This window comes from Neofelis nebulosa, chromosome 6, assembly GCF_028018385.1.
Source record: "Neofelis nebulosa isolate mNeoNeb1 chromosome 6, mNeoNeb1.pri, whole genome shotgun sequence".
NCBI classification, from domain to species: domain Eukaryota; kingdom Metazoa; phylum Chordata; class Mammalia; order Carnivora; family Felidae; genus Neofelis; species Neofelis nebulosa.
Window position 1 is genome coordinate 43472393 of NC_080787.1, and position 26498 is coordinate 43498890.

Here is a 26498-nt window from a genome sequence, read left to right on the forward strand (position 1 = left end):
GGGCCAGGGTGTTAAGTGGAGAGCAGTACTCCCCTGGGACTTGCCTGGTGGCAGAAGGGACATCGGTGAGGGGTCCTAGACCTGGTGTAGCCCCCCCCCCCCCCACGAAATTCTCTCCCCCGCCCCTGCCAACTTGGGAGGGTCAGGGTGTTCCCATTAGGGCAGTTTTTCTTCCAGATCCCCTTTGTGCATCCAGGACTCCAGCTGTCCTGTCGCTTTCCTTTGCCAGCACGTCCGTTCCTGGCAACTTTAGGCTCTGGGCCAGGGCTTCTCAGAGGGGAGAAAGAAACGGTCACAGACATGTCATAAAAACCCTACCCACCCCCAAATTGCCCAGAATGAAGCCCCTCCCTCTGTAGGGCCTCCCCTGCTGCCACCTAGAACCGTGCCAGAAGAGATTCCCTAAGAATGCGACATCATTCACCAAGCCAGAATTTAAAAATAATTATATTAATAATAAATATGTTAAATTACATTTAAAACAATAAATAGAAAAATAAACTGATAAATAAAATCAACAGGTACAAAATGTTTCCAAATTTCAACTAAAGAAAACACACAGACGACAGACAAGACAAATGGACATAACGGGAGGGCACTAAATGCATCACAGGAACCCTTCACAGTTTACGTCACAGCTCCCTCCTCGCCTGGTCACCCTTCTTCTCCCCAACTTGGAGACCAGGAGACTCAGTGGCTGATATCTTTGGGGACCCCAGCCAGCGCAGGGAAGCATCTGGTTCCACCTCAATGCCCTTCTGCAAAGCAACCTTGAACCCCGGGGTGTGGGTTCAGGGGACAGGAGCGTGAGGCGGAGCATGAGGAAGGAAGTCCCTACAGAGGCAAGTCGGTGCTGTTGTGCCGGGTTTTCCTGGCAGTGCCATCGTCTCGGGGCAGCGCCCTCTGCAGGTTGGACATGGCCACGGTCTTTTTGAGGTCAATCACGGCGTAGGAGTCTGAGCTGCGGGCAGGGTGGGTGGTGGGCACAGGGGCTCGGGGGACCGAGGGGTTCTGGGGCCCCTTGGGGCGGTCTCCACCCCAGCCTTTCAGCTCCACCTGGATGTAGTTGAGCTGCCTGGGGGGCTCGGGGCCCGGCCGGCGGAAATCGAAGTTGAAGACCCTCGGGGAGCCTCGGCGGCGGGTCAGCGGCACAGGGAAGCTGCCATGGCTACGGAGGGCAGCCCGGGTGCTGGTGGGCTTCTGCAGCGGGGTCTCATCCTCCTCACCATCAGGGAAGCCATTGGAGGAGGGAGTGAGCCCGTCCCTCGAGTCTCCGTCATCCCCAGCCTCCTCCCCCAGCTGCTGGGCGTGGCTCTCCCACACAGGGGGCAGGGAGGGCAGGTTCTCATAGTGCAGCAGGGCCGCCCGGCGGTGGGCAAGGCCATTCCAGCCTGGCTCCTCCGTGCTCAGTCTCCAGCCAGCCCCTGGCCGCAGCCCCGCACTGACGTTCTCATAGGTGCACTTGGGCTGGGCAGTGCACTCGGAAGGGCCCTCGTTGTTGTTGTTGTGGGGCGGGGGGTCATGCAGGCTGGGGCAGAGGCCCTGGCACTTCATCATGTGCCGCCGAGCAGGGGTTGGGCCCAACACAAACTTCACCTGGCCCGGCTGCAGGAACACCTGGGGGTCCCGTGGGTCAGGGCCCCGGGCCTGCGGGGGGAAGGGCACCTGGCCCTCAGGCAGGGGCTGCAGGCAATGCCGGTTCCTGCGGTGGTCATCCTCACCGGCTGGCGTGTTGACATAGGTGTGGGACTGGGGGAAAGAGTCCAAGGGAAGCAGGTAGGCCCGACGGCAGGGAAGGAGGAGAGAACAGAAGGGACCGGATAAGAGAGGCATAGGGGAAAAGCGCTGGAGTTCCCCCCTCTTCCTTGTCCTCCACACCTCCCAGGGAAGCTGCATCCCTTTCTGGGACAGTAAGGGACCCTATCAACGTTCCTCCCCTCCTGTGATCCTTACGGGGCGCCCTGTTTCCCGGTCCCCCATCCCCACCCAGACCGACGGGGAGGAGCAGGGCAGCTGCTTGCTCACCTGCTCATCAGGGGCAATGAGGGCATGAGTGGACTCTTCCCCAAGCGAGGGGTGTCGCAGGCTGCTCGTTGAGGGGCGCCGGGGTGCTGAGAATCTCGGGCCCTCCCCTGGGCAGCCAAGGAAGCCATTGGAGAAGCTGGAGACAGTGTAGCCTAGAGCTGGGCACACAGGAGACAAGTCCGGGTCAGCAGTGGTGGGGGGGGAGGTACTTCAACCACCTGCCAACCACCTGCCACTGCATGTGTGGTGTCCTGGGAGTCCTCCAACTGGAGGGGAGACACTCCCAGGGCCCCCAGATGGTTAGCTCTACTGAACCAGCAGCCCCTGTTATTTTTCACCTCTCAGTGGTTCAAACCCTGCCCCTTCCCTCAAAGCTCAGTGTGAGCCCCGTTTCCCCCATTACAGCCTTATCTGAAACACTTGTCGTCATTGTCCCTTCATCTCATTCTAGCTCTGCCAGTGAGCTTCAGGGAAGCTCCCAGACATCAGGGGCCGCGTTTCTATTTCTTCTGCGCACCGCCCCCCCCCCCCACCCCCGCCCCGCACCGTCCCCGGCTCCCTACCATGGGCCAGTTCATGGAGAGCAGAATATGCAGCAGGGGCTCAGTGTGGACTCAGTGAATAAATAAGTAGAAGCTGAGGGAACCTCTCCAGAAATCAGTCATGGGCAAAGATGCCTGAACCAAGCCGGGTATGACCCAGTAGACGGAAGGAAGCAAAATAGCTCCAGACTGCTGTTTCCATGGAAACCCAACGTCTCCCCGTCTGCTTCCCAGACCATCAGTCAATACAAGGCCCAGGACTCCCCAGCGTCAGCATGAGTCACCTGACTGGCCCAGACGGGGACTTGTTCATCCCCAAGAGTCATCTGATGGTGGGCAACTGTCCTGGAAGCATGGATCGCCCAGCCATCCCACCTGCCTGCCTGAGTCACGCCTCCAAGACCGGCACTGCCTGGGCCTGTGCTTGTGCGTACAGATGTGGAGGCTGAAGTGCCAAGGACGGGGTCTCCTCACCATTGGGAGGCTGGGGGGCCCGAGGGAGGTCGAGCTCAGTCGGGTGGCTGTTGCGGGTGATGATGACTGGCTCTTCCATCACATTGATGCTATTGCACTGCATCAGATCCTGAAGCAGGTTGAAGATCTCCTCGGCCCGGGAGCACTTGAACGCGAATATCCCTGAAGAAGGAGAGGAAGAAGTGAGGCCCCTCTGACCGTGTACCAGTAGGAAAGGACCAGAGAGGTTGAACGGACGCACAAAGCTCAGGAAAATGTCCCTGAACGCCAGTCCCAGGCCTGCAGGGGACGGGAAGTGCCCTCCTCATCCTGAGCACACTCTAAAATCCAAGAGTTCCGGGAGGAGTTGGGCCCCAGGCCCCTTCCTGTCCCCCGCCCCCCGCCCCACTATCCATTACCACTGTCTAGAGATCTAATACCTCACCTATACTCCCCCACGGCTAAATCGTGTTCACAAGGATGTGTGTGAACACGGGTGAGGGGAAGAGAAGTAAACACCAAAGCAGAAAAGGATGGCAGCTGCCCCTTATCCACGGCTTTGCTTTCTGCGGTTTCCGTCACCCGCAGTCAACCAGGGCCCAGAGGCACATGAGCCTCCTTCTGACAGACTGTTAGAATGTCAGTAGCAGCCTCACACTAGGTCACAGCACCTGCATCACTCCCCTCACCTCCTCCCACCTCGTGGGCATGTTATCATCTCGCCTCGTCACAAGGGTGAGCGCGCTACCGTAAGGCATGTTGAGAGAGACCACGCTCACCTAGCTCTTCCTACGGTACGTTGTTATAACTGCTTTGCTTTATTACTAGTAACAGTTGTTCATCTCTTACTGCGCCTCATTTATACATGAGACCTTATCACGGGCACGTATGTATAAGGGAATGCATGGTGAATACAGGGTTCAGTACTATCTGCGATTTCAAGCACGCACTGGGGCTGTGCCCTGTAGATAAGGGGTAAGAGGCTGGACTGTGTTAGATGACACTTCACATGCTGCCCCTGTCTCCCTCTGCCTATCACTCCCCAGAAAAAGGAGCTCTACCCAGGGCACCAAGCCTCAGCTCCAGTCCAACCACCTCCAAGCTCCACAAGGGCAGGAGAGCTGTCCTGTTCGTTGCCTGTTCCCTGGGTACTTAGCCACTGCCTAGCCAGAGAGGGAATGTCTACTCTGGATGGGCCCGTGGCCTCATGGAACTTAATCTCTGCTGCTGAAAGGAAGGAAGGACGAGCAGACTCGCTCTAGGACACACATGGCAAGGCCATCTTGTGTCTCCTCAATGCAGCTGTCCTGACGGCCCCTCAGATTCCAATGCATCAGCTCACAGTTCCAGGGACGGCAGGCCTGGGCTGAGTACCCATGACTCAAGGGCTCCAAAGATGTCCCTGGGGTGCTGGGCCAGCCTGGAATTCTACACACCCCATCCTGGCAACAGCAGGGTCCAGGGCTCAGGGGAGGCTACTTGGGGTGTGTGTGAGCACCACAACCAGGCTGGGGTATGGGACAACTGAGGTTTGCAGGGATGGGACGGACAGCAAGGGGAGGGGGGTGGGGAAGGAAAAGGACCTTTCTGGCAAGACATGTTAGGGGCTACAAAAGGCTGGGAAAGCCTGGAGTTTTAGGAGAACCCGGTGTGGGGGCCTAGAGGGACCCCTCTGGGATCCCAACTGCTGCTTAAATACCACGAGGAGGAGAAGCCCCTTCCTGTCCTCTCTCTGCTCAGCCAGTGTTTAACATCCTCTACCTTAGACGCCCAAAGGGTAAGATGTGTGGAGGGGAAGGCTCGCAGCCAGCAGGACGTCAGAGGCTCACTGCTGTGATGGTGGCCTCATCAGACAAGCTCGTTTGTCGCAACCCTGCTGTCACAACCCCAACTGCATCCAACACAAGCCCGTACTAGGTTCTTTCTGCAGAGCTCAGGCCCGGGTCCTACAAGATAAGCCGAGACCATGCTACTCCTTCAAAGAGCCAGGGCGGGCTCTAGCCTTGACTTCATGGAATGATCACTACTCTCTGACCCCTGGCTGCAGGGAGAAAGGGCAGGAAGGGAGAACACATCATACTCTGCTGCCCACAGGTGACAGGAGACAAGGATGAACTTCTCCAGGGTTACTCTGTATATCAGAGACACAAGAGTCTGGCCTCCCCAAGCCTAGCATTCGCAAGCCACGCAGGCCCAAGGTAATCAGAGCCTCTAGCCTGACCCTGACCCTGACCCTTCACTGTTCATGGCTCCAGGGTATAGGACTTGGGGGTCCACAAGAAAGTCTGTTCCTGTGTAGCGGACAAGGGTCCCTCAAAACTGGAGTCACAGAGGGAAAAGAACTTGCTTGCTCTCCCAGGCAGGCTCTGGCCTCGGGAGCACTGGCTCTTTCCCATGGGCTGTGCAACAAATGCCCCCACAGAAGGTCCCAGGCTGGGGCCGCAGTGACCAAAGAGAAGGAGCACCGGCCTGGGAGTCCACTTAGTTCCATATCAACATGCTGTGTGCTCTTGACCATCAACCTTCCCTTCTCTGGGCAACACCTGCCAAACCAACAGGCTTCCCCATGGTCCCCTGAGCTATGACCTCCGGCCCCAGCCCCTCGCCCCTATCCCAGGGGCGGTACTCACCCTGGCCCGTCTGACACCGGCGGCCACTCTCAAAGGAGAAGAGGTTGGAGTCATAGCCATAGCGCCGCAGGCAGAGGTAGGGCCAGCGGACAGCCTCGCGCCGATGCAGGTGCAGCACCAGCTCGCTCTGTGTTAGCTCCATGATTCCGGAGCCCAGCTCCACCCCCTCGTCATCCACATTCGTCACCTGAGGGGCAGGGAACAGAAGGGTCATTGAGTGAGCCCATCAAGTATGTAGGGGTCCCAGAGCCATTGGGAGGCAGGCCAATGCAGGGCTAGGGCTGGGGGGGTCAGGGGGCTCGCCTGCTTCTACCAGACTCCCCGGAGATGCCAAATGATCGCTGGGAGACTAAGCGGATGAAGCAGTGCCAAGGACCCACAGCAGCTCTCTAGGCCTCTGCTTTGTCATCTGGGCAGTGAGGCAGGGGTGGTTAGCTGACCTCCAAGGTCAGATGGTTTGACGGCCAAGGTTAGATAACCTCGGATGGTCCACCGGTTGTATCCAAGGACCAGATGCTAATGGAGGAAGGGGTTCGATTATAAGTTCAAAATCTTAAGACCCGGGTGGGGAGAGTCAAGCCCAGGACAGAACACAGACCTTCTCCACCCTCTCCCCAACTCCAGGCCCTTGCTAAGGGCTCCCTCTTCTGGTGAGCAGGAGAAACCTGTGCCTCACAAGCTGAGTGCGGGGAGGGGGCTCCCCCTACAGGGAGGTGAGAGGTGGCAGGTAGCCAGGGGTCCACAGGTCCACTGGGCCCGGCCTTACCTTCCCAAAGTAAACAGCAAACACTAATATTGGGCTTCCAGGTGTTAGGCACTGCTTTAAATACTTTATGTATATTAACCCATTAATGGAGACTTTTGTTGTTTTCTCCAAAAAAACCACCATACGTGTATGTGTGTGTACACATTTATATACACACACGTACACACATATACATACATACATATATGCATATATACACACATACATACATATACATGTAAAGCTACAAATATAAACTGGCAGGAATGAATGTTCTAAAAGCATGATTTTTCATCACAGTATTTCTTCATTCTTTGTGGTTAGTAATGGCGTAGGAGAACCACAGCACTGGCAGCAGCCTGGGCCCCGCTCCCCAGGCCACTTCAGCAGCTCTGAGACATCTTAGTGAGCCACAACCTCAGCCTGTCCCTTCACCTTCTCTAGGGAGGCAGAGGCAACTCAACAGGTTGGCCCGAGCCCAGGAGGCCATGCTGGGAGAGCTCAGGAGAGGAGGGGGCGGTGGGTACCTTGAACTTGGTAGGGTGGTTGTCTGGGACGCTGTCTCTGTTCAGGCAGCTGCAGCAGCTCCCCATGGTGTCAGAGCAGCCAGTCCGCCCTAGGGAAAAACATAAGGGATAAGGTCATCGAGGTCAGCTCCAAAAAGCCTCACTCTGGGGACTCTGGCAGAACGACCTCGTTGTGATCACCTACTCTTGGGCACAGTGGGACACTGTCCCTTCTCGAAGAAATTCACATTCTCGGGGCACCTGGGTAGCTCAGTTGGTTGGGCGTCCGACCTCAGCTCAGGTCATGATCTCCCAGTTTGTGAGTTCGGGCCCCACGTCGGGCTCTGTGCGGCCAGCTCAGAGCCTGCAGCCTGCTTCAGATTCTGTGTCTCTCTTTCTCTGTCCCTCCCCCACTCACACTCTGTCTCTCTGTCTCTGTCTCTCTCTCTCTTTCTCTCTCAAAAATAAATAAACATTGGAAAAAAAACTTTTTTTAAGAAATTCACACTCTCAATCCAGGGCCAGGCATGCACTGGATAAACATTAATTCAAGTGAGGATGTGTTAAAGATTAATTCTGACAGAGGGATGGAAGAGAGCTTCTCAGAGGTACCATCTGACCGTGACCTTGAGAAGTGAGTAGGATTTTGACAGATGTAATGAAAGCGAAGGGAAGCCTGGGTTGCAGGAAAAGAAGGGAATGGATACAAGCAGGGAACCAGAAGAAGTGATTTGCTTCAGGGGGAGGTGGGTGCTAGTTTGGGGCCCCCATTCAGATTTAGCAAACAAACTGTAACTGGGCAGTCCCCGACACTTTAGCCTGGACCTTTCTTTTTTTTTTTTTTTTTGGTCTTCTTTTCCACCTCACCCTTCCCACATCTCCCAAATTCTCTTTTTTTCCCTCACTACCATCCCAACATCTACTTCAAATTTATCTTTTTGATGTTCTCTTCCATGAGGTATTACATTATGGCCAAAAGATACAGTAAGAAGACTGAACTTAAAACAGGGCACAATTTTTAAAACCTCGATTAGCTATTTCTTCATGGAAAAAATAAATGCTGGGTTTTCTCTCCTTCATCTAAAGGGGAGACCAGAGGACTTACTGTCTGGCTTTTCCCTCCAGGATTATGGCACTTGGAGTATATGTCACAATGGTTGGGCCTCTGTCTAGAATGGAGAGGACACCACCAAGCTTGAAAGACCTATGGGAGCAAGCAAATGCACAGAACGATCCCAACCAGAATGGGTTGCAACTCGATACAAGAAATGAACCTGTAGGATTAGATATCCTTCTAGAACTCCCACTGAACGTGTAGAGCCTTGAACAGTCCTGACCTATATCCCCCATTCCTCCCAACTTGGAAAACTCCAGAAAAGTGGCTCCTATAAACAGCTCTCACCTCACCCAGGCCATTGGGGAGCTGACCATGGGAGGGGCATGGGGAAGGACCCCCACTTTATTCCCCCTGTTCTTGGTGGGGCGTCATGGTAGGTAGTCTGCAGAGAAGTCACCTGGATCCCTCTGGGACACACCTGGGGCTCACCTAGCACAGGAGACAGAGACCACAGATTAGTGGAAACCTTTCATCCTCGCCCCCAATTGTTAATGAAACTCACTTGCTGTCAGTCCATCCCACCTGGATTATCTGTTCCAGGTCCTAAGGGGACAGAAACACAAAGAAGAAAGTGAGATCAAGGGCAAAGGGGCCACCAATTCCAAGCCCCACAGGCGCTGAGAGGGAGTGATTCCCACAGCAGCAATGAGTTTGAGTTTGAGGCAACCTTTTAAATTACCTCTAGACCCCGACCCCATCTGAATCCTGTTACAACCAACACCAAAACCACCACTTTACCTTTGTGGGGAACTTTACAGAGAGCTTTCTCAAAAGGACACTATGATGTATGGGAAAGAACGCTGGCTTAAGATTCAGAAAACCAACCTTCTAGTCTGTTTTGTTGCCATTAAGCATCTGGGAGACTCTGGCAAGTCGACCTCCCACCTCAAGGCCTTAGTTTTCAAGGGAAACATCTGTAACCTGCAGAGTTTCTCGCTGAAATAACTTCTAGAAGTGCATAGGAAAAACGTCACTAAAATGGACATTTGCCTCTTCCAGAACAAGCTCCCTCAATCTCACATTTGGAAACCTGATAGATTTTCTGTTCTCCAAGTTCTGAAAGGCTTAAAATTTTTAACATATATGCTAACAATAAATCAAAATTTCAGAGATCGGAGCCCCAGGTGGACAAGTTGACAAGCCAGGACCTTGGAGATCCTTGAAATCCCACCCTCCTGCTTTCCAGAAGCAGTATGTTTTCCCAGGGCCCCTTGGGCTCTGCTTCCTCAGACAACTTCCCAGATAAAAGGACCCCCACCCCCTGGCCTGGCTTATTCTCTGGAAGAAGGAAGCAGGCTCAGGGAGATGTACACAGCCTAAAGACGGGCAGCTGGGAAAATACCGAGGCTTGAGCCATCAAAAAGGAGTCTGAGGGTGAAACCAAGAACTACAGGGTGCAAGATGGGGGAGGGTGTTGCATTTTTTCTGTCCCCTTCATTTGTCTTTAAGGTATCAGGACATATCATGACACTTCACTGAAGGGGGTTACGTTGGCTGAGACAGGAAGAGGGGGCTCAGGTCTGGGATACGTATGGATTGGAGATGCGGAGTGTCAGGGATTATGGGGACTCAAAATATGTAAGAGGGCTCAGAGAAACGTGGGCAAGTTTTTTTTGCATTTGAGCATGGTGCAAGGAGAATGGGGCGTATGCAGGATCAGAGGAGCCACAGAGCTCTGGAAGCATTCGGGGGCATCCCGGAGAATGGTGGCTCTGCGGGCATAACAGAATTCGCAAGAGTGAGGGGGTTCTGAGGGCTCCAGGACTAGCCAAGGTGTGTCCGGAGGTGAGTGGGGGTGGGGTGGTTCTGGGGCGTGAGCGACAGATGTAGGTTGCGAGGTTGTCAGGGGAATTTCTACAGACACTGGGAAGCAATGGGGGAGGTCGGGGCCGCGCGCAGTCCCTGGATCCCCGCCCCCAGCCCCGGGATTCCACCGCCCGCCCGCCCTGGGCTTCCTCTGGAGGGAGCGGAGACTGCGGCGCGGCGCGGTGCGGCCTCGGTGGAACCGCCTCGTCCCCGCCCCGCCGCGCCCCGACTCACATCGCCCCGCGGCCCGGGCGGCGCCGGGCCCCGCTCCCGGGTCCCGTTGCAGCTGCCGCCGCCCGCCCGGAGCTAAGGCCTCCCCGCCCCGCCCCGCGGTCGCGGGGTCGGAGGTCACCGGCAGCACCAACGAGACGCTGCGGGCGGGCGGACCCGATCGGGGGCGACAGGCGCGCAGCCTAGAAGGTCCCTTTGGAGGACTTTGCAGTCAGGAGCAGGGAGCATGCGCACACGCCAGAGGGCGCTCCGGGCCAGCAGCGAAGCTAGCCCCGCGGGGGCAGGGCGGAACCTGGGCGGGGGCGGGGCAAGGGGCGGGGCTGAGGAGGGAAACAGAGGTGGAACCAGAGGTTTCCATTCCCGGGATCAGAAAAGGAACCCGGGTAGGGGAGAGACAAAAAAGATGGGGGAAAGGTCTGAAGGGTCGGAAGGGAGAAGCGCAAGGCGAAGGATCCCTAAAAGGGGCTGGGGACCGGGAAAGGCAACTGGGTGGGGGTGAGAACAGCCAGAGAGGGGCGGAGCTAGGAGACCCGAGGGAGGGTCGGGGGGGGGGGGGGTGGCGGGGACATGCTGGCTCCGAGAGACTTTGTGTTCCGGGAGCGACTGAGAGAAGACCCGGCAAAACGACGGCACCCTAGTGTCGGCCCAGTGCCCGCGGGGGCGCGGTGCCGGCGCTAAACACCTGGGAGTGGGGAGAGGGGCAGTGGAGCCTGCACAATTTCCACCCTGAGATTCCCCAAATGCTTTCCTTCTGGCTGCAGCACCAGGCCCCTCCCGAGCCACTGGCTCTACCAGTCCCCGAGGGGCGGGCAGGGACTGCGGGGGGCGGGGGGGGGGGGGGGAGGAAGGGCTGCACTCCCGGGGTGGGCAGGGGCAGGCGCTGAGGCCTCGGGGTGGGGACTAGGTGGAGGCCCGACGACGGGGTCTGTCAAGAACGGCCCGGACACCGGCGCGCAGCGAGGGTGAGACCCCAGCAGAGTCCCATTCCTTCCCCTAAACTCCCAACAGCCAGACTGGGGACCCCAACTGACTCCTGGGGAAGTCCAAGAAAAAACTTTGGGGATCTATCGAGAAGACTCTTGGCGGGATCGGACACTTCCCTCCATTGTCCGCGGAAAACCTTCCCATCCTTTTACCTCCCCAGTCCCTAGGGGCCGCTCAGGCTCTGCCCTTGAGCCGGGTTGCACCTGCGCAGGGGCGGGAGAGGGGTTTCAGCCCTTATCCAAGGAGGGGACGAGAATTCTTGAAGGAATCCAGCATGTTAGTAAGACGGGATCCAGTGCTGAGTGGAGGTGGGAGTATGGGAGGGTGAGGGGTGAAGGCTGATTTCTGAGTGTTGTTTCTGTGGGGGGCAATTTCATACTATAACCCGGAAAACAGGGTCCCAATCCACTCTGAGATCCCAGATGGCCCCTGTCCTGTTCGCACCCTCCCCCAAGGGTCTCTTGCTGCCTAGGGCAGGGGCATTGGTGTTAGAGTTAGTGGCTACTCTTAGCCCTGAGTATGAACAGCCCATACTGGCTGTTTTCCACAGGAAACAGGACCAGAGGGACAGAACAGGAAGGAAGCAGACGGGTGTGGAAGCAGGGCTGGGTGGCGCAGGACTTCTGAAGGGGGCTGGGGGGTGCCTTGCAGAGCTGGGAAGCAATATAACTGTTATAGTCCAAATTTTGTTCCCAACCCCAAAGCTGGGTCTTATAAAGAGGACAGAGATTTGGTGAGGCCCTCCTGTGCCCAGCTGCAGTCAGAATCCATCCCAGATCTCCAAAGCAGCCTCCTCCTAGAATATCCCTTAGTTTTCTAATGTGACCTTAGGTAGGTTAACGTCAGTTTGTTTCTTTGTTTCAACTGGAAAATGGGGTAACAGAAACTACCTGATAGGATTGTTATGAGGATGCATAATATTATGTAAAATGCTAATATAGTCCCTTGCACAGAGTAAACGTCATAGAAAAGTTGCTCTGGTTATTTTTCTTCGGAGGGTATTGTACATACCTGCCCAGAGCTCTGGCCTCATTCTCCCTGGTCTCATCTCTGTCTTACCCACTGGGCGATGAGCACCTTGAGGGCAGGGCCCATTCCTTTTCTACTTCAGTAGTCACCCCCACCCCTCAAGATACTGTGGTCCTGCTAGGTCTGGCCCAGAGGAGGGCTGAAGCGATGTATTTAGAATTATCCGATGAAACTGGAAATTGCTGCTCTAGGTAGAATCCACAAGCACAATATTTTCTTTTGTCCTCGGGCTTATAGACTAGATGAGGAACTGAGAGGGGCACAGGGCACAAAGAGAAACATTAGGTACTAAATCTCTCAGGGTGCGGAATGTACTTACTTCTGGAGCTCAGGGAAGGGAGAGCTTGTATGGGCTGGAGGGGCTGGGAAGGGGTTCCTGGTGAAGTGGTCCTTTTACCTGCCCTGAGCCTACAGCTGGAAAAGGAGGGCCTGTGTTGGGAGTGCGGAGGAAGCAGGCTCACTGGGGTGTTCAGTGCACTGTCAGGAAGGGTGGGAGTTGAGGCTGGGGAGGCGGGGCTCTCTAGAAAGGCAGAATACCCTCTCTTTCCACGATGGGCCTCCTCTTTCCTATGTCTGGGTCTTGGGAGACCCCAGAGTTTGAGCTTTAGAAATTCCGGAGCCATGGGGCGCCTGGGTGGCTCAGTCGGTTAAGCGTCCGACTTCGGCTCAGGTCATGATCTCACGGTCCGTGAGTTCGAGCCCCGCGTCGGGCTCTGTGCTGATGGCTCAGAGCCTGGAGCCTGTTTCAGATTCTGTGTCTCCCTCTCTCTCTGACCCTTCCCCGTTCATGCTGTCTCTCCCTGTCTCAAAAATAAACGTTAAAAAAAATTTAAAAAAAAAAAAGAAAGAAAAAAAAGAAATTCTGGAGCCAGAAGGCCTGGCTTCCAAGATGTGGCTCTGCCACTTAGTAGCTGTGTGACCTCCGGCATTTATCCTCTCTGACCCTTAGTTTGGCCATCTGCAAAATGGGGTCAAGAAGACCACCCACCTCACTTGGTGATTGGGAGGACTGAAGGAGACAATGCCTACAAAGCACTTAGCACTGCCTGGCATGTTGTAAGGGCCTGATTAATGGGAAGTGTTCTTGTTTTCTGGGCAGACTTTGTCACCAATGTCAGTGCTGAACTCTGGCTGGCCCCACCGAGGGGAGAGCCTCACCCCTTGGGAGCCAGGTCCGCCAGCCGACTCAGACACTGAGCCAGGCCACTTGCCCAAGGAGGATCCTGAGGAAACTTCTGAGCAGGTAGTAGGAGCCCTGCCCTTCCCTCTGGCCCCAACATGCTCTCCATCCTACAGACTGACCTCCTCCCCTTTCTACCACCTGGAAGGATGTTAGCCTTTCTGCCCAACCTCCTATGGCCCTCTTCTCTTTGCAAGAATAATCCCTGTCTCTACAGCCCCCTTGCGTCGGGATATAGGGGTCCACCACCTTCACATTCTTCACATGAATACATGTGAACTTCTTCACATGAATACACATTACTTCCTCTAGGGGGTCTGTGCTGTCCGGGCAGACTCTAGGCTTTGGCCCTAAGGAGTAAAAGGGGTGACTTACAGCATAAGAAAGGATACCATCTGGGGTGGAGTGGGGCCTCCCCAACCTGCCGCCATCAGAGCACAAATGCAGGAGTGGACCACCTGTCCTTGTCTTGATCTTGAAGGAGGGGGTGCTTGGAAGTTGTTCCAGATTGGAGAAGGGGTGGCAGTGAGGAGAGGAGGCAAGAAGAGGAAGGCAAACCCAACCACCCCTCTCCTGCCACATCTCCTCAGGACCCTGAAGTTCTGAGCTTGGGGCTTCCTGGCTTGGACACCAACTGGGCCCCCAACCAGCCTGGGCTTCGGATCCTCCTGCAGCAGCTGCCTCCACAGGACAGCGACGTGGGTCTCCCTCTCCCCAGCATCCCTCTTTCTCACCTCCCTCTCTTTATTTACTGTGGGTCCAGAAGCCAGAGGACACGGATCTAGGGCCTAGCTACGCTAGTAATTGAAGAAGCCACCCCGCTCCGGGCTCCGGGCCCCAGCCCGAGTTTCCAAGTCCACACGGTTGGGGGGGGGGGGGCGGGGAGGAGGGGAGATAGCATCCCCTCTGCTTACGATGCTTAGTTGAGGAGCAAATGAGAAAATGGACATGAACGACGTTTGAAACCGATAATGGAATGTACAAATGTAGAAAGTATGGTTAAGTATTTATTAAGGCCCTGTGTGCGCCCAGACTAAAGGCTTACAGTTCACTTGGGGAGGCAAGACAGGAGAATGTGGAATACATTGGAAAAACACAACAGAAAGCGATAGTGAGCTACAGCTCACTGGCGGGCAAGGATCTAAATATGTGGTGACAGGGCTCAGTGCTGTGGGCTGTCAGGACCTGAGTGGTGGCCATTCCTGGGGGAAAGTGAGACTGATGTAGACTTATTTCCAACTCTCTTCCCTCTTTCCCTCTCCTTCTCAATGCCCTTCTGTGCTGTTATCTTCTGCACCTCCCGGAGGTTCTACAACCTTCCTCTGACCCAGCGGCTAAGCCTTCTCTCTCCAATCGAACTTCAGTCTTGCCTGCTGGGGGCTCTCCCACTCACAGTGGAGGCCTGTTTTTGCAGGAGCGCTACTGCCTGGCCCTTGGGGAGGATGAGCTGGTGGAGCTGCGGCTCTTCTGTGCTCAGAGGAGGCGGGAGGCCCTGGGACAGGGGGTGGCCCTCCTGGTACCTCCCGAGCTGCCAGAACACACCTGTGAGAAGGTACGTAGTGCCCCCCCCCCCCATTCCCCTTTGCCCTCTCACTTCTGCAGAAGGGGCTAGCTCTAGGGACTCGGATGGGAAAAGGGGGGTTGGGGACGGACAGCTTGGAAAACTTGAGGAAAAAGAGAAGCCAAGTTTAGGTGTTCTCCAGTGGCGCCTGCAGTGGAGGTGGGCTTGCCAGGGGTGCGGGGAGAACAGTTCGGTGGGGGGTGGGATGGAAGCTCCAGGAGGGAAGCTAGGAGCATGATGCGGCCTCTGAGCAGCTGAGCATCCGCGCCCGGCAGTGCAGGGAGCGGCTGAGGCCAGGGGAGTCCGGAGTGTTCGCAGACCGGGCAGGGGAGCGGCTCTACTGGCACCGGGCTTGCTTTGCCTGCCAGGCCTGCGGCCAGGCCCTGATAAACCTCATCTACTTCTACCACGACGGGAGTCTTTACTGCGGCCGCCATCACGCAGAGCTGCTGCGGCCGCGCTGCCCGGCTTGTGACCAGGTACAGCCCCCGAAGGCGGGGGCGGGGGGGGGGGCTGGGGGAGAACTGGGAGGGTTGCCTAGGGTCCAACGTGGCAGGATGTAAGGGGACACCTCTTCCAGCACCCAGGAATGGAGAACTCAGAACCAGCCTGGGACTTCTGTGTTCCCTGTGTTCTCGCTTGAGCTTTGGGCATGGGGACTTGTCTTGTACCCTCCCCGACCGCAAGCAGAGTCCCCCAGGTTTTCGCGGACTAAGAATTTCTCCGGAGCAGGGAGTGTCGGACAGACGTTCATCTCAGCTTTCCTGGTGCCCAGTGCTGTGCCTGATCAGGCGAGGAACTGCCATACTGTCAGTATATGAGGCAGAGTGGAACCCTGGGTTGGGAGTCCAAGCGACCAGGGTCGCACTTCTTCAGGCTGTGCCACCTGCTAGCGGGATCCTGGCTAGGCCAATCAGCCCTCCCTGCATCCGAGAGTGGTGGAGTAGATCAGATAGGATGTCTGTAGACGACGTGCTTTAGCGTTAACTGGGTATAAGGCGTGGTTATCGGGTGAATGAATGAGCGAGTGGATGAATGAATGAATGAATGAATGAACTGCTCTCCCTCCCTCTCCCAGCTGATCTTCTCCCGGCGCTGCACCGAGGCGGAGGGACGGCGCTGGCACGAGAACCACTTCTGCTGTCAGGACTGCGCCGGGCCCTTGGGCGGGGGACTTTATGCCCTGCCGGGGGGCGGCCCCTGCTGCCCCAGCTGTTTTGAGAGTCGCTATTCGGTTTCCGGCTCGAGCCGGGCCCAGACACTGGAAGGTAGGGCGTCCCCCGGTAAGGGAGGAGAAAGTGCAGATCAAAGGGGAAGGGGGCAGCGGCTTGGGCTGGGCTGAGGAGGGGATTCTCCCGGACTGGGACCCTCGCCCCGGTCCCACGCCGTCCCGTCCCTCCAGCAGCGCCCCCGTCCCCCCCACCGCACCCCCCGCCCCGACCCGAGCCTCGGGGCCCGCAGCTCTCACCGCGCGTCCCTGGCCGGAGCGCTCCAAGGGCCTCCCGAACCCACCCCGCGCCACCGTTGGGGCTGCGGCGCAGGACTCACTCCCGGACTGGGGACGCGGTCGCCCTCTGGTGGGCGGCGGCGGGGAGGGGCGGGGCGGGGGAGCCCGGTAGAGAAGTCGTGTCCGCGGCGGCGGCGCGCACGGCTCGAGGGCGGGGCGGGGGGGCCGGGCCCCAACGGGGACTGGCTTCTTGGGCCCGCCCCTCTCTGATCCCGGAGCCGGAGAGTCGGGACTCTGAGATGGGCGTTTCTGACCCGGCCCGGAACAGGGGAGGAGGGTGTTGACAGAGTTGAAGAAAGGGACCGCACCCCGCTGGATGCCGCTACGGTCTCCCGAGCTGTCCTTCTCGCCTCTGCCCCTCGCTCCAGTCTGGAAACCCAGAGGGAGCTGCTTGGATCCAGTCCAAGGCAGCAGCGTCGAACGGGGGACAAGGTGGAGGCACCCACAGGGCGGGAGCAGGGCCGCCTGGAGACACCCCTCGATGCCTGCCCCACCTGCTCCTCTTCTTCTGACTCGGAACCCGAAGGCTTTTTCTTAGGCCAGCGTCTTCCCGGGCCCTGGAAGACCCCCAGAAGCCTCCAAGCTGGGGACAGCGACACCTCCAGGAAGCACTGCACCATTTGCTAGTGGCGCAGCCCGGAGACGGGGGAGGGGGTGTGTGATCTTTGAGGTGGGAGAACGAGGCTCTCCTCCCCCTATAAAAATCCTAGACTGAACGCAGTCAAGGGCACGCCTGGGAGAGGCGGCGAGACCACAAACTTGGAGTGCTCCCTCTTAAGCCTGCGTATTCTATGACTTCTGATGGAGACTTTCTTGGGGAACCCCACCCCCCAAAGCTACGCATCGCCTGCTGAGCTAACCCCTATCCCCACCCCCGCAGGCTGGGACAGCCCCATCCTCATCATCTTCCTGAGCCAATGAAGTGACCATTCAGAGACCACGTGTGGCAGTGACAGGTTGGCCAGCTGAAGGCCAAGAGGGAGCCAGAGGCGGGACGCGTCCAGGCGACTGTAGTGCCAGGCCACGCTCCTCCCCTTGAGGAGCTCGGGGACGCGCAGCCCAGGAGTTCTCTCACCCGGGCGCCCGACCTCTCTGGAGCAGCTGCGTCCCCTGCCGGTCCGTAGCCGGCGGAAGTGCGAGACCGGAAGTTGCGTATCCTCCGGCGCCGACACGGTGCGTCGGGCGAGGCCTTGTGGATCTCGAGGGTACTACTATGGCTTCCAGTGGGGTCGGCGTGAGCGCCCCGGGCGCGGCGAATGAAGCTCCCGAAATTCCGGACAACGTGGGAGATTGGCTTCGGGGCGTCTACCGCTTCGCCACCGACAGGAACGATTTCCGGAGGTAACCGAAGTCCGGGAACTTGTCCTTTTCTGGCCCTCCGCTCCCCTATACACACCTCCCATACTTCCCATCTTCGCCCAACCTGGCGCCTTTACATTTGCCAGCGTTTTGGCCTCGCAGTGACTCTGGCTGTGCTTTGGAGAGGTCCTTGACTGGGAGAGTTCCCGTGCGGCAAAAGCGATCTTTTCAGTTACTGGGCTGCCTACAGAATCTCACCCTGACCAGGGGGACCCGGGAAGAAGAGGCGCCAGCGCACAGGCTTTTCAGCCCTGGGCGAGTGTTTAATTGGCTTTTGCATTTGATCCCGTTAGACACAGGAACGACTGCCAAGCAAGTAACCACGTGGGTCGTGGGCAACCTGCCTTCGTAAAGATCTACCTTCCTGCAGTTCTAGAACAGTCTTTGTGCCCCCGGGAGGTTTTTCCAGGGTGGTGATGGTAAACCTTTACTCGTGGTATGTTTCATTAAAGACAAGTGACTCAGTGAGCACAGGGTTAATCAAATATTCTTTTTCCAGGAACTTGATCCTCAATTTGGGACTTTTTGCTGCAGGCGTTTGGCTGGCCAGGAATTTGAGTGACATTGATCTAATGGCCCCTCAGCCAGGGGTATAGCCAAATAGGTAAGCACTTAACTACTGTTCTGCGTGTCTAGGAGCCCTAAAGGCAGAGAGAAGCAATAATTTTTATCTTCTGTTTATAAAATGAAGGAGACTTGACATAAGGCCCTTGGCTACTCCTAGTTAAATATGTTTACAGACATTGCAAGAAATTTTGAGTCTCTTCCTAATTTCCCTTCAGGCTTTTACATTTCTAATGCCACCCGTTGTCCTGTCGTCTGATTGCAGACACATGGAACTCCCTGTGCTGTACTCGAACCTTCCAAAAACAGCCTCCAATCTTTGACCATCACAAGACTTTCCCTGATGGAAGTTGAAGTTTCATTCAGACGGGCACCTTCCCTTCCCGATTGCCTTTTCTTCGTTGAGCCCACTCAGAACTCCATTCTCTGGCCAGCAGTCAGGCTTCAGCCAAAGTGTTGTCCTCTGTTCTATAAAGTTCTGTACATAGGTCCAAAGTTTCTGCAGGGGGTGATTTTTGCTCTTGTCCTGAGGAATAACCTAATGGTATTTTAACAAATATTTGGAATAAAGACTGCACGCAAAGACAAATCATTTTATTCTTTTAATAAGAAACTTCGGCTTACAAAAACAAGGTGTAAAAAGTCAAGATTTACAAAAATCATAAAAACATGATTTATATTTCACACTCAAAAGAGACAGGAACAAGCCTCAAACATGGATTGTAACAGAGGTGGTTTGCTTCATATTGAAAAAAAAAAAAAAAGGAAACTGTAGCCATTGTACTTGATGTGAACATAAGAGGAAACTTATTTTTGAGGAATTTCCATTTTTGAGCAGAACTAGAGGAAGAAGCCATTTGGTGTTGCATAGCATTTTAGTGCACCAGGTGGGTTTTCCAGGCACCAAGGGGGCATTGTTGCTGTAATAGAGTGGGATTTGTTGGTAGAAAGAGGGCAGTGATGTGCAGGTGGAGGCAAGGTGTAAGCAAGCCTGGGCAGTGGGCACTAAAGAAACTGCTTGAGGAAGCTGCTTTCTTCCCAAGGAAATGTTTTCTGACCCTAAAAGTCATGGTAGTGCCACTGTCCAGGAGTTTGGAGTTCTTTGGAAATGGAATATGAAAGGAACTGGCATGGAAAAGACTCATGTAGGCTCAGAAAGATGTGGAAATAGAGACAAGTTCCCCATGGCCATTTTTTTCTACTTGATTTATTCTAGGTATTTTTATCCTTATTATTTTGATTTATTTTTAAAGTTTATTTAAGTAGTCTGTACACCCAACATGGGGCTCAAATTCACAATCCCGAGATCAGAAGTCACATGATCTTCCAACTGAGCCAGCCAGGCACCCCATCTACTAGGCATTTTTTAAAATCCTGCTTTTCCATGCCAAGTCTCCTGTGGAACTAGTATGGGATTAAAGGACATGAATTGGAAAGGGAGGTCAGTATGAATGCACCACAGTGGCCTAATTGTTAGAGTTGACAGATGTCTAGCAATCTGTTCACAAAAGGTAAATAGGACAAAACAGTCCTTCTTGACCCTACTGGCATAAATCTCATTAAGAAATCTGATTGAGAATTAGATTGTATATGTATTTTAAAAAGCACCATTCTCTTGTATTGATCGGGTAGGTCCCACCTGTTAGGGAAGAGTTTGAGCTGTGAATTCAGGCCTGTGGCTAGCTTACCACGAAGCCCTCACCCTCTAAGAATCTATCTATACTGGGACCACAGATGATCTGATAGTTTTGTAACTTACTGGGTGTTAAGATGAGGAAGGGTCATATACATGAGAGCAAGGCTTAGGTTTGAAGCCATCACCTCCCAAATGGTGACCAGGAAGGAAACTTTTAAGCCATAGCATAGATTCTAAGCCCGTTCATATCTGTATCAGACCACTGATACAGACCACTAAGACAAATACCAGCACCTCCTGTCCTTCATTGGTAGGAAACAGATCCTTGAAGTCGGCAACCCGATCCTACTCACAACTGAAAAGTCTATTTTAAAAGGTTTTTTAAAGTTGAAAAGAAAAATCCAGCAATGATGACATGGCAGCTTCCAAAAGCATAATTCACATTTCACTCAAAATTTAATGTTATAGCTTCATTTACTGTTAGTCAGTTTATAAAGCCATAATACTGGCATGGTAAAGTTTCATTTAACCTGGCTTCATTCCTCAAGTGTTAAGAATTTAGCAAGTAAAGCTCTCAAGTCTACAATTTCCCAAAATTTTGATGAACAGTCATTAATTTTGTAAATGAAAATGCTGGCTTTTACCATTCCAACACAACACCCTCCCCAAGGGAAGTCCATTTTACATCGGTGGCGTGATATTCAGCCCTGGCTGGTTAACAGTACTATGAAAATCTCTTCTACTACCTATTTAGATTTTAAATGGAAACATGCCAGCAGAAGTAAGGAAAGAGTCCACAAAAATGACCATTTGCCTTAATGCCCTAGTGGCTATGGTGTATTTAGAGCAATGTGTGGGTTGAAAGAATAAAGTAACACTTGGTTCAAGTCAAAGCCCTAGACCAAGAGAATGGTTAAAGGTGGAAGATACAAAACTGAACTCACAGTCATATTTAGAAGGCGCTTTTTAGCTTTAGTGCTGACTTGAAAAAAAGGAACCACCACCAGGGAGGTGCATACTTACCCGGTAAAAAAAAAACTAAGTTGCCATGGGAGATTTTGCTCCAAAGGTACAACCTCCTCACCTAATTAGGCCAGTAATTAGGCTGAGGGAACCGGTTATCAAATGTGCTTCAAGTGGTGAGCTTTCTAAACACCCTTTGGTGAAGTCTCATGAGCTCATTGGAAACCTTAAGGTCAGAGTAAAAGGAACAGGCTATAAACAGCCCTGCAGGTGAGCAGACTGGGTCTTCTCCCCTTCCACAGCCACTCAGCACCATTCTAGTCAGCACCTGCCAGGAAAGGGGCTGGGGCGGGGGTGGCTGGGACAGGTTCTTTGAGCCTTCTCTTTTGCATATTACACAGTGCACTGGGCTTGCCTTACAATCTCAAGGTTCACATATAGGAGGTTGTGTTCTACACTGCTTCCTGAAATTTTGTGCAAAAGAACTTCAGAACTAATGAAAGTAATATCTCAGGAGGAATCATTTTTGTTTGACTTCTACCCTAAGTTGCCCAGCATTAGAAAAAAAGGCCCTTTCTGAACATTTGTGCTCTCCCAACCAGCTGTAAAGCAACCCTTCCACTTATAAGGTATAACCCGGCAAGGGTATATAGTATATGTTTAGGAAGAGGTAGCACTCCCAGCCTACCTGAAAAGGCCCGAGTTAATGTTTGGAACATAAAAGGAGTGGTGAAAAAGAATAGGGGACATAGTCTGCCTTGGAAAGCAGCCATTTGATGAATAGTGACAAATCCAAAGATTTTGGACATTACAGTAAAATTTCAGAATTTGCTGGTAATAATTATCTTTTACACACATGAAATGAAATGCTTTTACAAAGTCTGATACCAAATGTCCTTTACACTGTACAGACCCATTTGCCACTTAAAATGATACGGAGGCATCCTTTCCCTCACTTAATCTTTTCAATCCCATGCAAACCATAACTGGGTACAAGGCACCAAATGTTATGAATTGTATAAAATTAGTTCACAAAGCTTTATCAATAAGTAGAACAAACTCCATTTCCCCCTCCCTGCCTGCCCACCCACATCCCACCCCCCATACCCAACCAAGTTTTCGTTCTGTCCTACTGTCGACCTCTCTCAGGCTTCTGGGGCCTGGTTAGGGCCATGCCCCACTGCCAGGCCAACCCACTTCACTAGTTCTTGCACTGGGATGGAACTGGAAGCACAGCCAGAGAAGGGAACTTGTACAATCATTGACGCTAGAAGCCTTGCCATTAAAACCAAAAATAAACTCTGCTATTGAGTCCATAGGACACATTAACACTTCTACAGTTTCTAATTTTATTCATGACATTTTAAGAGACATCTGGAAATTCTTTACAGTGTGGCACTGCCCCCCTCAGCCCGAGAGGGGACTGGATCAAAGCTGGCAAGAGCTCTGCCTGCCATTTAATAAGAGCTTCAGTTCCTGGCTGTTGAGGGCATTCCTAATTTTTTTTTTTTTTTTTTTAACACTAGCATGGATGCTCATCTCGGAGGCAACCACAAGGATGAGGGTCAAGCTAGATTGAGGTAAAGATCCTTTTTGAGGGCCAGGGTGCATTCATCTTGGCTGGCTACAGCAGGAAGTAAACACACCAGCCAACTACAAAGGGTTCCTGGAACGGGACTCGAACTACTTGCCTGGGAGAAGCAGGCCCGTAAGGTTCAGTTAGGAGATCTTGGGTTTGATTTGGCAGCATCTAGTCAACTTCTACCTGGTTCTTATTTTCTTCTCTTTAGAATGTTTCGATTTAAAGTAAGATGCAACTAAGAAATCCATCTACCTCCAATATGCAAATAAATTAAAGGCAAAGGGACACTTCCCTCACAATAGCCATCGGCTTATGCAGCAGGGAACTCTTTAATAAAAATCTCCATAAATACTAACTTCTCAACAGCGTCTAGTGCTGCTGCCTCTGGGTACCTGAGGTGTCTGTGACTGCAGGGGCACCTTCGAGAGTTTGCAGCTCAGCGAGGACTCTAGTGGTTTCTGGTCCAACTCCCTTTAAACCATTTTATTAATTTGATATGTGGGTGCTCAGCTAAGTTAAGCACTTATTTTACAAAATCCTTAAATCTGCTTAATAATTCTTATAAATATTTGGTATAAAACTATTTTTAAAAATTAAGTTTGAAGATCTTTTAATTTTCCATTAAATGTTCATTTTTCTGAAGTATTTCCCCCTAGACAGCCTGAGGGATGAAGTAGCTGCTCTATTAGTTCTTTTCCATTTGTAAGTTCTCTTTTTCTAGAATAAAGTACAGCATTCAAAGAAAGATGAGGCACAATTTATATTTTCCTTTCCTTCTTACTCTCTCTCTCTCTTTTTTTTTTTTTTTTTGAGTTAATGGGCTTTTCCATTGCCACAAAAAAGTCTTCACCAATCCTGCCAACTTAAAAAACGTGGATCTAGAGAGTATACCTTTACATCAGAGCCTCTGGCAGCAAGGGCAGCTGTGACACTTTAAAACAGTGTCCAGGAGAGGGTGAGCCCTGGGCCAAGCTTATACAAAAAAGCCTGCAGTAGACAATATAAACCAAACAGCATAAAAAATGCCATACGCTATCGCTTCCAAATAAAAGCTAAATATTACAGAAACCTCACAGTGTTGGAAAAAGCAAGTTTAATTTAAAATATATAGTCACTCCCCCTTATCAGGGTGAGCCATTTTCTGTCTGAATTTCCTCCATGTCTCAGTGCTGTCTGTCAGGTCCTACGGGAGAGTTCATCTCAAAAGAGGTCAACAGCAAATGCTACAGACCTGCTCTGGAAATGGGGCTCACCAACACCCCTAAGCTACGACCCTCATTCTTTACCCTCTCTTGTCCCAACCTCCCACCCTTCCCCAAACTCCCTCCACATCTGCTTCCTTCAAGTGACAACTGTATTCCTACCTGAATTGAAATGTTCGTATGATACACTCAGTCAAAAGATGAGCATTCATAATGACAGGTTGAGGCAGACTTCAGCAGCCCCCACGATGAGACTTCTGGTTTACGTTCACTTTTACTGGTGAGTCTAACTGAAGGATTGAGAAGGGAAATTCAGTGGTGCCTGATGGGGTGGAGGGTTTCCATCATTCCACTTAGAAACTGATCCAGTATAAAAACAAAAGATGTATTTTACTAGCACTTAAGGACAGGGCACTCTTTTTTTCTCTGATGGATTGAGTGTAGTTAGATAAAGAAACAGTAGGGATTATCAGATTTAGGAGGAGATAGGCCAGGGCCAGCAGCAGTGAACTGTTCGGACATATGGGGGCAGATTCCTCAGCCCTAGGAAAGCAGAAATTCCCAAACCTTGTGTTGAACAAAAATGTTCTAGCCCTCTAGGTGCCACAAAGAAGCTGCAGGCTAAGAAAAGCTGCATGCTGCATGGAGGTGAGGACAGGTGACAGGCATTCAGATACGGCCTGGACCACCGGCTATCCCTGCCTCTCTCCTCAACTGAGTTCTGAGAAAGCCTCAGACAACTGACCTAAACACCAATTTAAACCAAACCATGTGCTTGCCCTACACCTGAACCAGGGATATGCTACAGAACTGGGTAGCCAGGAATGCCCTTAGGCTCAGCATGCAAGAAAGAACATGTCAGGGACAATGTATTGCTTCCCCATATGAACTGCTCCTTCTTTAGAATAGAGGGTTGTTCACACCAGTCTCAGAAGAGGTGGAATGATTAAGTGACAGCAGCAGTAGCAGCCAGGGAGGGTAGGACACTGGAAAAATCTCCCATTCTGCATGGGGGAAATTTGCTGTATGCATCTCATTCCACTCTTCCACTGCTATCTTCTAAAAAAGGAAGTCTGCATGTTTTGAACCCCTGATGGTTACTTCCTTTGTAGGAACAAATCCTTATTATTCACCTCCTGCCCTGGAACCAATCTCATCCAGCAAGCTGCCAGCCCAGGGCCCCACCTCATGTGCTCTGTCCTGGGCTCCTCGCAACAGGAGGGTTCCTCTGGCGTTGCAGGAGGTCCTGATTAGTGGGGGTCACAGAATGGAAAGAAAACATGGCTGCTCTCCTTGCTGCATATGATCAATTTTCTCCCTCTTTCCTCCACCCAGATCCTCTATATTCAGAAGCAACTGATGAAAGAATCTTCATAGAAGTTACTCCTTTTGATTTATCAAAGAGGGAATTCCCAAATCCATTCAAAAGAAAGGTGACTACAGATCTTAGGATAGGATAGGAAGTCACCTGGCACCTTCTGCTGTAGTCCCAGTGAGGCAAACCTAGCAATCTGTTCCTGCACTAAACCTTATTTCCTATAAGAGGAAAGATGTATGAACACCAACAGTTTAAAAGCAAGCCAGTCCTTGATACATGCCTCCCATTCAGGGGAAGGTCCGTGGTCTGCCCTCATCGTTCTTGCTGGGCTGCACCTGAGCTTGGAGTTGGGTTTCTGAAATTCTTGCATTGCCCTGAACTGTTCTTTGAGTGTAAAAAAGGATGTAGGCTTGAGTTTTGCACACTTCCTCGACACTGCATACATTCAGCTTTGAGTCATTGCAGTGGACCCAAAAACCTAGGAAACCAAAGGAAAGAAAGAGAGAAAATGACTATCCAACTTGTATTTCCAGTCAAAAGGCAAAACCAGGAGATGAAGAAAGGGACAGAGGAGTTCTGAATAGAGCCAACCCGATTGTTGGTGGTGGGGAAAGACAGGTAAATGAAACCAACAGACTTCCCTGCAGCCACTGGCTTTAACCCCATCAAACCCCACCACAATACTAACAATATTGACTGACTGTAATTTTTGTCCTCCTTTTATTCAGGCTTTTCCATTGTCCGTTAGGGCCTCTACAAAAACAGACTGAAGACTAGGGGCTAAGAGATGGGAAGAGGAGGAGGAGGAGAGGTGAAATGTAAATGGAGGAGCGATAAAAGGAAAATTTAGAAGCAATAAAAAGTTATTTTACTCTGGCTGCCTCAAGGGCTAAAGGGTTCATTACTGAAAACACATCCGCAGCCCATGTGCCTCAGTACAATACCTGGGAGACTGTGCTCTGGGTACGAGGACTGAAAGCTCCTTGGGAGAGCCCTTGTATCCCCACACCTCCCATGGTAAGGATATAGTAAGCACTCTTTAAATGTCTTCAGCTTTATTATGAGCTGGGGCTAATGAGATTCATACATTATCTCCATGAGGTTAGGCAAGCCATAGCATTTCTGCATAACCACGAAGGAAACAGGTCTGCAGAAGCATTAATAATAGAATGTCCAGGGGCGCCTGGGTGGCTCAGTCGATTAAGCATCCGACTTCGGCTCAGGTCATGATCTCACAGTTTGTGAGTTTGAGCCCTGTGTCAGGCTCTGTGCTGACAGCTCAGAGCCTGGAACCTGCTTTGAATTCTGTCTCGCTCTCTCTCTCTCTCTCTCTCTCTCTCAAAAATAAATAAACATTAAAAATAATTTTTTAAAAAATAATAGAACATCTAACATTAATTGAGCATTATGTGCTAGGGACCATGCTAAGTACTTTTACATGTGTCAGTTCCTGTCAATTCTTAGGGCAATCTTATGTTGTCACTTGGTGATATATCCAAAATTTGAATCCAACTTTCGTAATTCTTTCCACTGGATTTTAATGTATGCAATATCCCCC

The 26498-nt window shown here is 52.4% G+C and overlaps 4 protein-coding genes across 20 annotated transcripts in view; 2 read left to right on the forward strand and 2 right to left on the reverse strand.

Annotated features, from left to right (window-relative positions):
• Nucleotides 1–429: 429 nt before the first annotated feature.
• Nucleotides 430–16294, reverse strand: FRS3 (fibroblast growth factor receptor substrate 3). 4 transcript variants are annotated; one of them, XM_058733920.1, is made up of 8 exons: nucleotides 10059–10240; nucleotides 8541–8561; nucleotides 8304–8447; nucleotides 6923–7011; nucleotides 5651–5837; nucleotides 3042–3203; nucleotides 2026–2183; nucleotides 430–1749 (listed from the first exon to the last, which is right to left on the reverse strand). In XM_058733920.1, exons 4-8 carry the CDS (start codon nucleotides 6986–6988, stop codon nucleotides 835–837), a joined length of 1488 nt encoding a protein of 495 aa, XP_058589903.1. In that variant the 5' UTR covers nucleotides 6989–7011; nucleotides 8304–8447; nucleotides 8541–8561; nucleotides 10059–10240; the 3' UTR covers nucleotides 430–834. The 4 variants fall into 4 exon arrangements, with proteins under 4 accessions (XP_058589903.1, XP_058589904.1, XP_058589902.1 ...); XM_058733921.1 differs by lacking the exons at nucleotides 8541–8561; nucleotides 10059–10240 and adding an exon at nucleotides 16278–16294; XM_058733919.1 differs by lacking the exon at nucleotides 8541–8561.
• On the forward strand, nucleotides 9362–16949 carry PRICKLE4 (prickle planar cell polarity protein 4). Of its 5 annotated transcripts, none has more exons than XM_058733927.1 (7): nucleotides 9362–9803; nucleotides 13168–13311; nucleotides 13839–13946; nucleotides 14555–14800; nucleotides 15085–15288; nucleotides 15888–16077; nucleotides 16585–16949. In XM_058733927.1, the coding sequence occupies exons 2-7, from the start codon at nucleotides 13180–13182 to the stop codon at nucleotides 16941–16943; spliced, it is 1239 nt and encodes a 412-aa protein (XP_058589910.1). In that variant the 5' UTR covers nucleotides 9362–9803; nucleotides 13168–13179; the 3' UTR covers nucleotides 16944–16949. The 5 variants fall into 5 exon arrangements, with proteins under 5 accessions (XP_058589910.1, XP_058589908.1, XP_058589911.1 ...); XM_058733925.1 differs by lacking the exon at nucleotides 9362–9803 and adding an exon at nucleotides 10357–10438; XM_058733928.1 differs by lacking the exon at nucleotides 9362–9803 and adding an exon at nucleotides 10357–10438 and having other exon boundaries at nucleotides 15178–15288.
• Nucleotides 16950–17389: 440 nt separating this feature from the next.
• Nucleotides 17390–18828, forward strand: TOMM6 (translocase of outer mitochondrial membrane 6). The gene is made up of 3 exons (XM_058733940.1): nucleotides 17390–17657; nucleotides 18175–18279; nucleotides 18505–18828. The coding sequence occupies exons 1-2, from the start codon at nucleotides 17530–17532 to the stop codon at nucleotides 18269–18271; spliced, it is 225 nt and encodes a 74-aa protein (XP_058589923.1). The 5' UTR covers nucleotides 17390–17529; the 3' UTR covers nucleotides 18272–18279; nucleotides 18505–18828.
• Nucleotides 18829–22170: 3342 nt separating this feature from the next.
• Nucleotides 22171–26498, reverse strand: part of USP49 (ubiquitin specific peptidase 49) — an 87384-nt gene continuing 83056 nt past the window's right edge. For 7 of the 10 annotated variants that reach the window (XM_058733912.1, XM_058733916.1, XM_058733908.1 and 4 more), the window contains one exon: nucleotides 22171–25418. In XM_058733912.1, the coding sequence (XP_058589895.1) occupies nucleotides 25228–25418 (191 nt within the window). In that variant the 3' untranslated portion in view covers nucleotides 22171–25227. The remainder of the gene's footprint in view (nucleotides 25419–26498) is intronic. The other 3 variants (XM_058733917.1, XM_058733918.1, XM_058733909.1) reach the window with 2 other exon arrangements.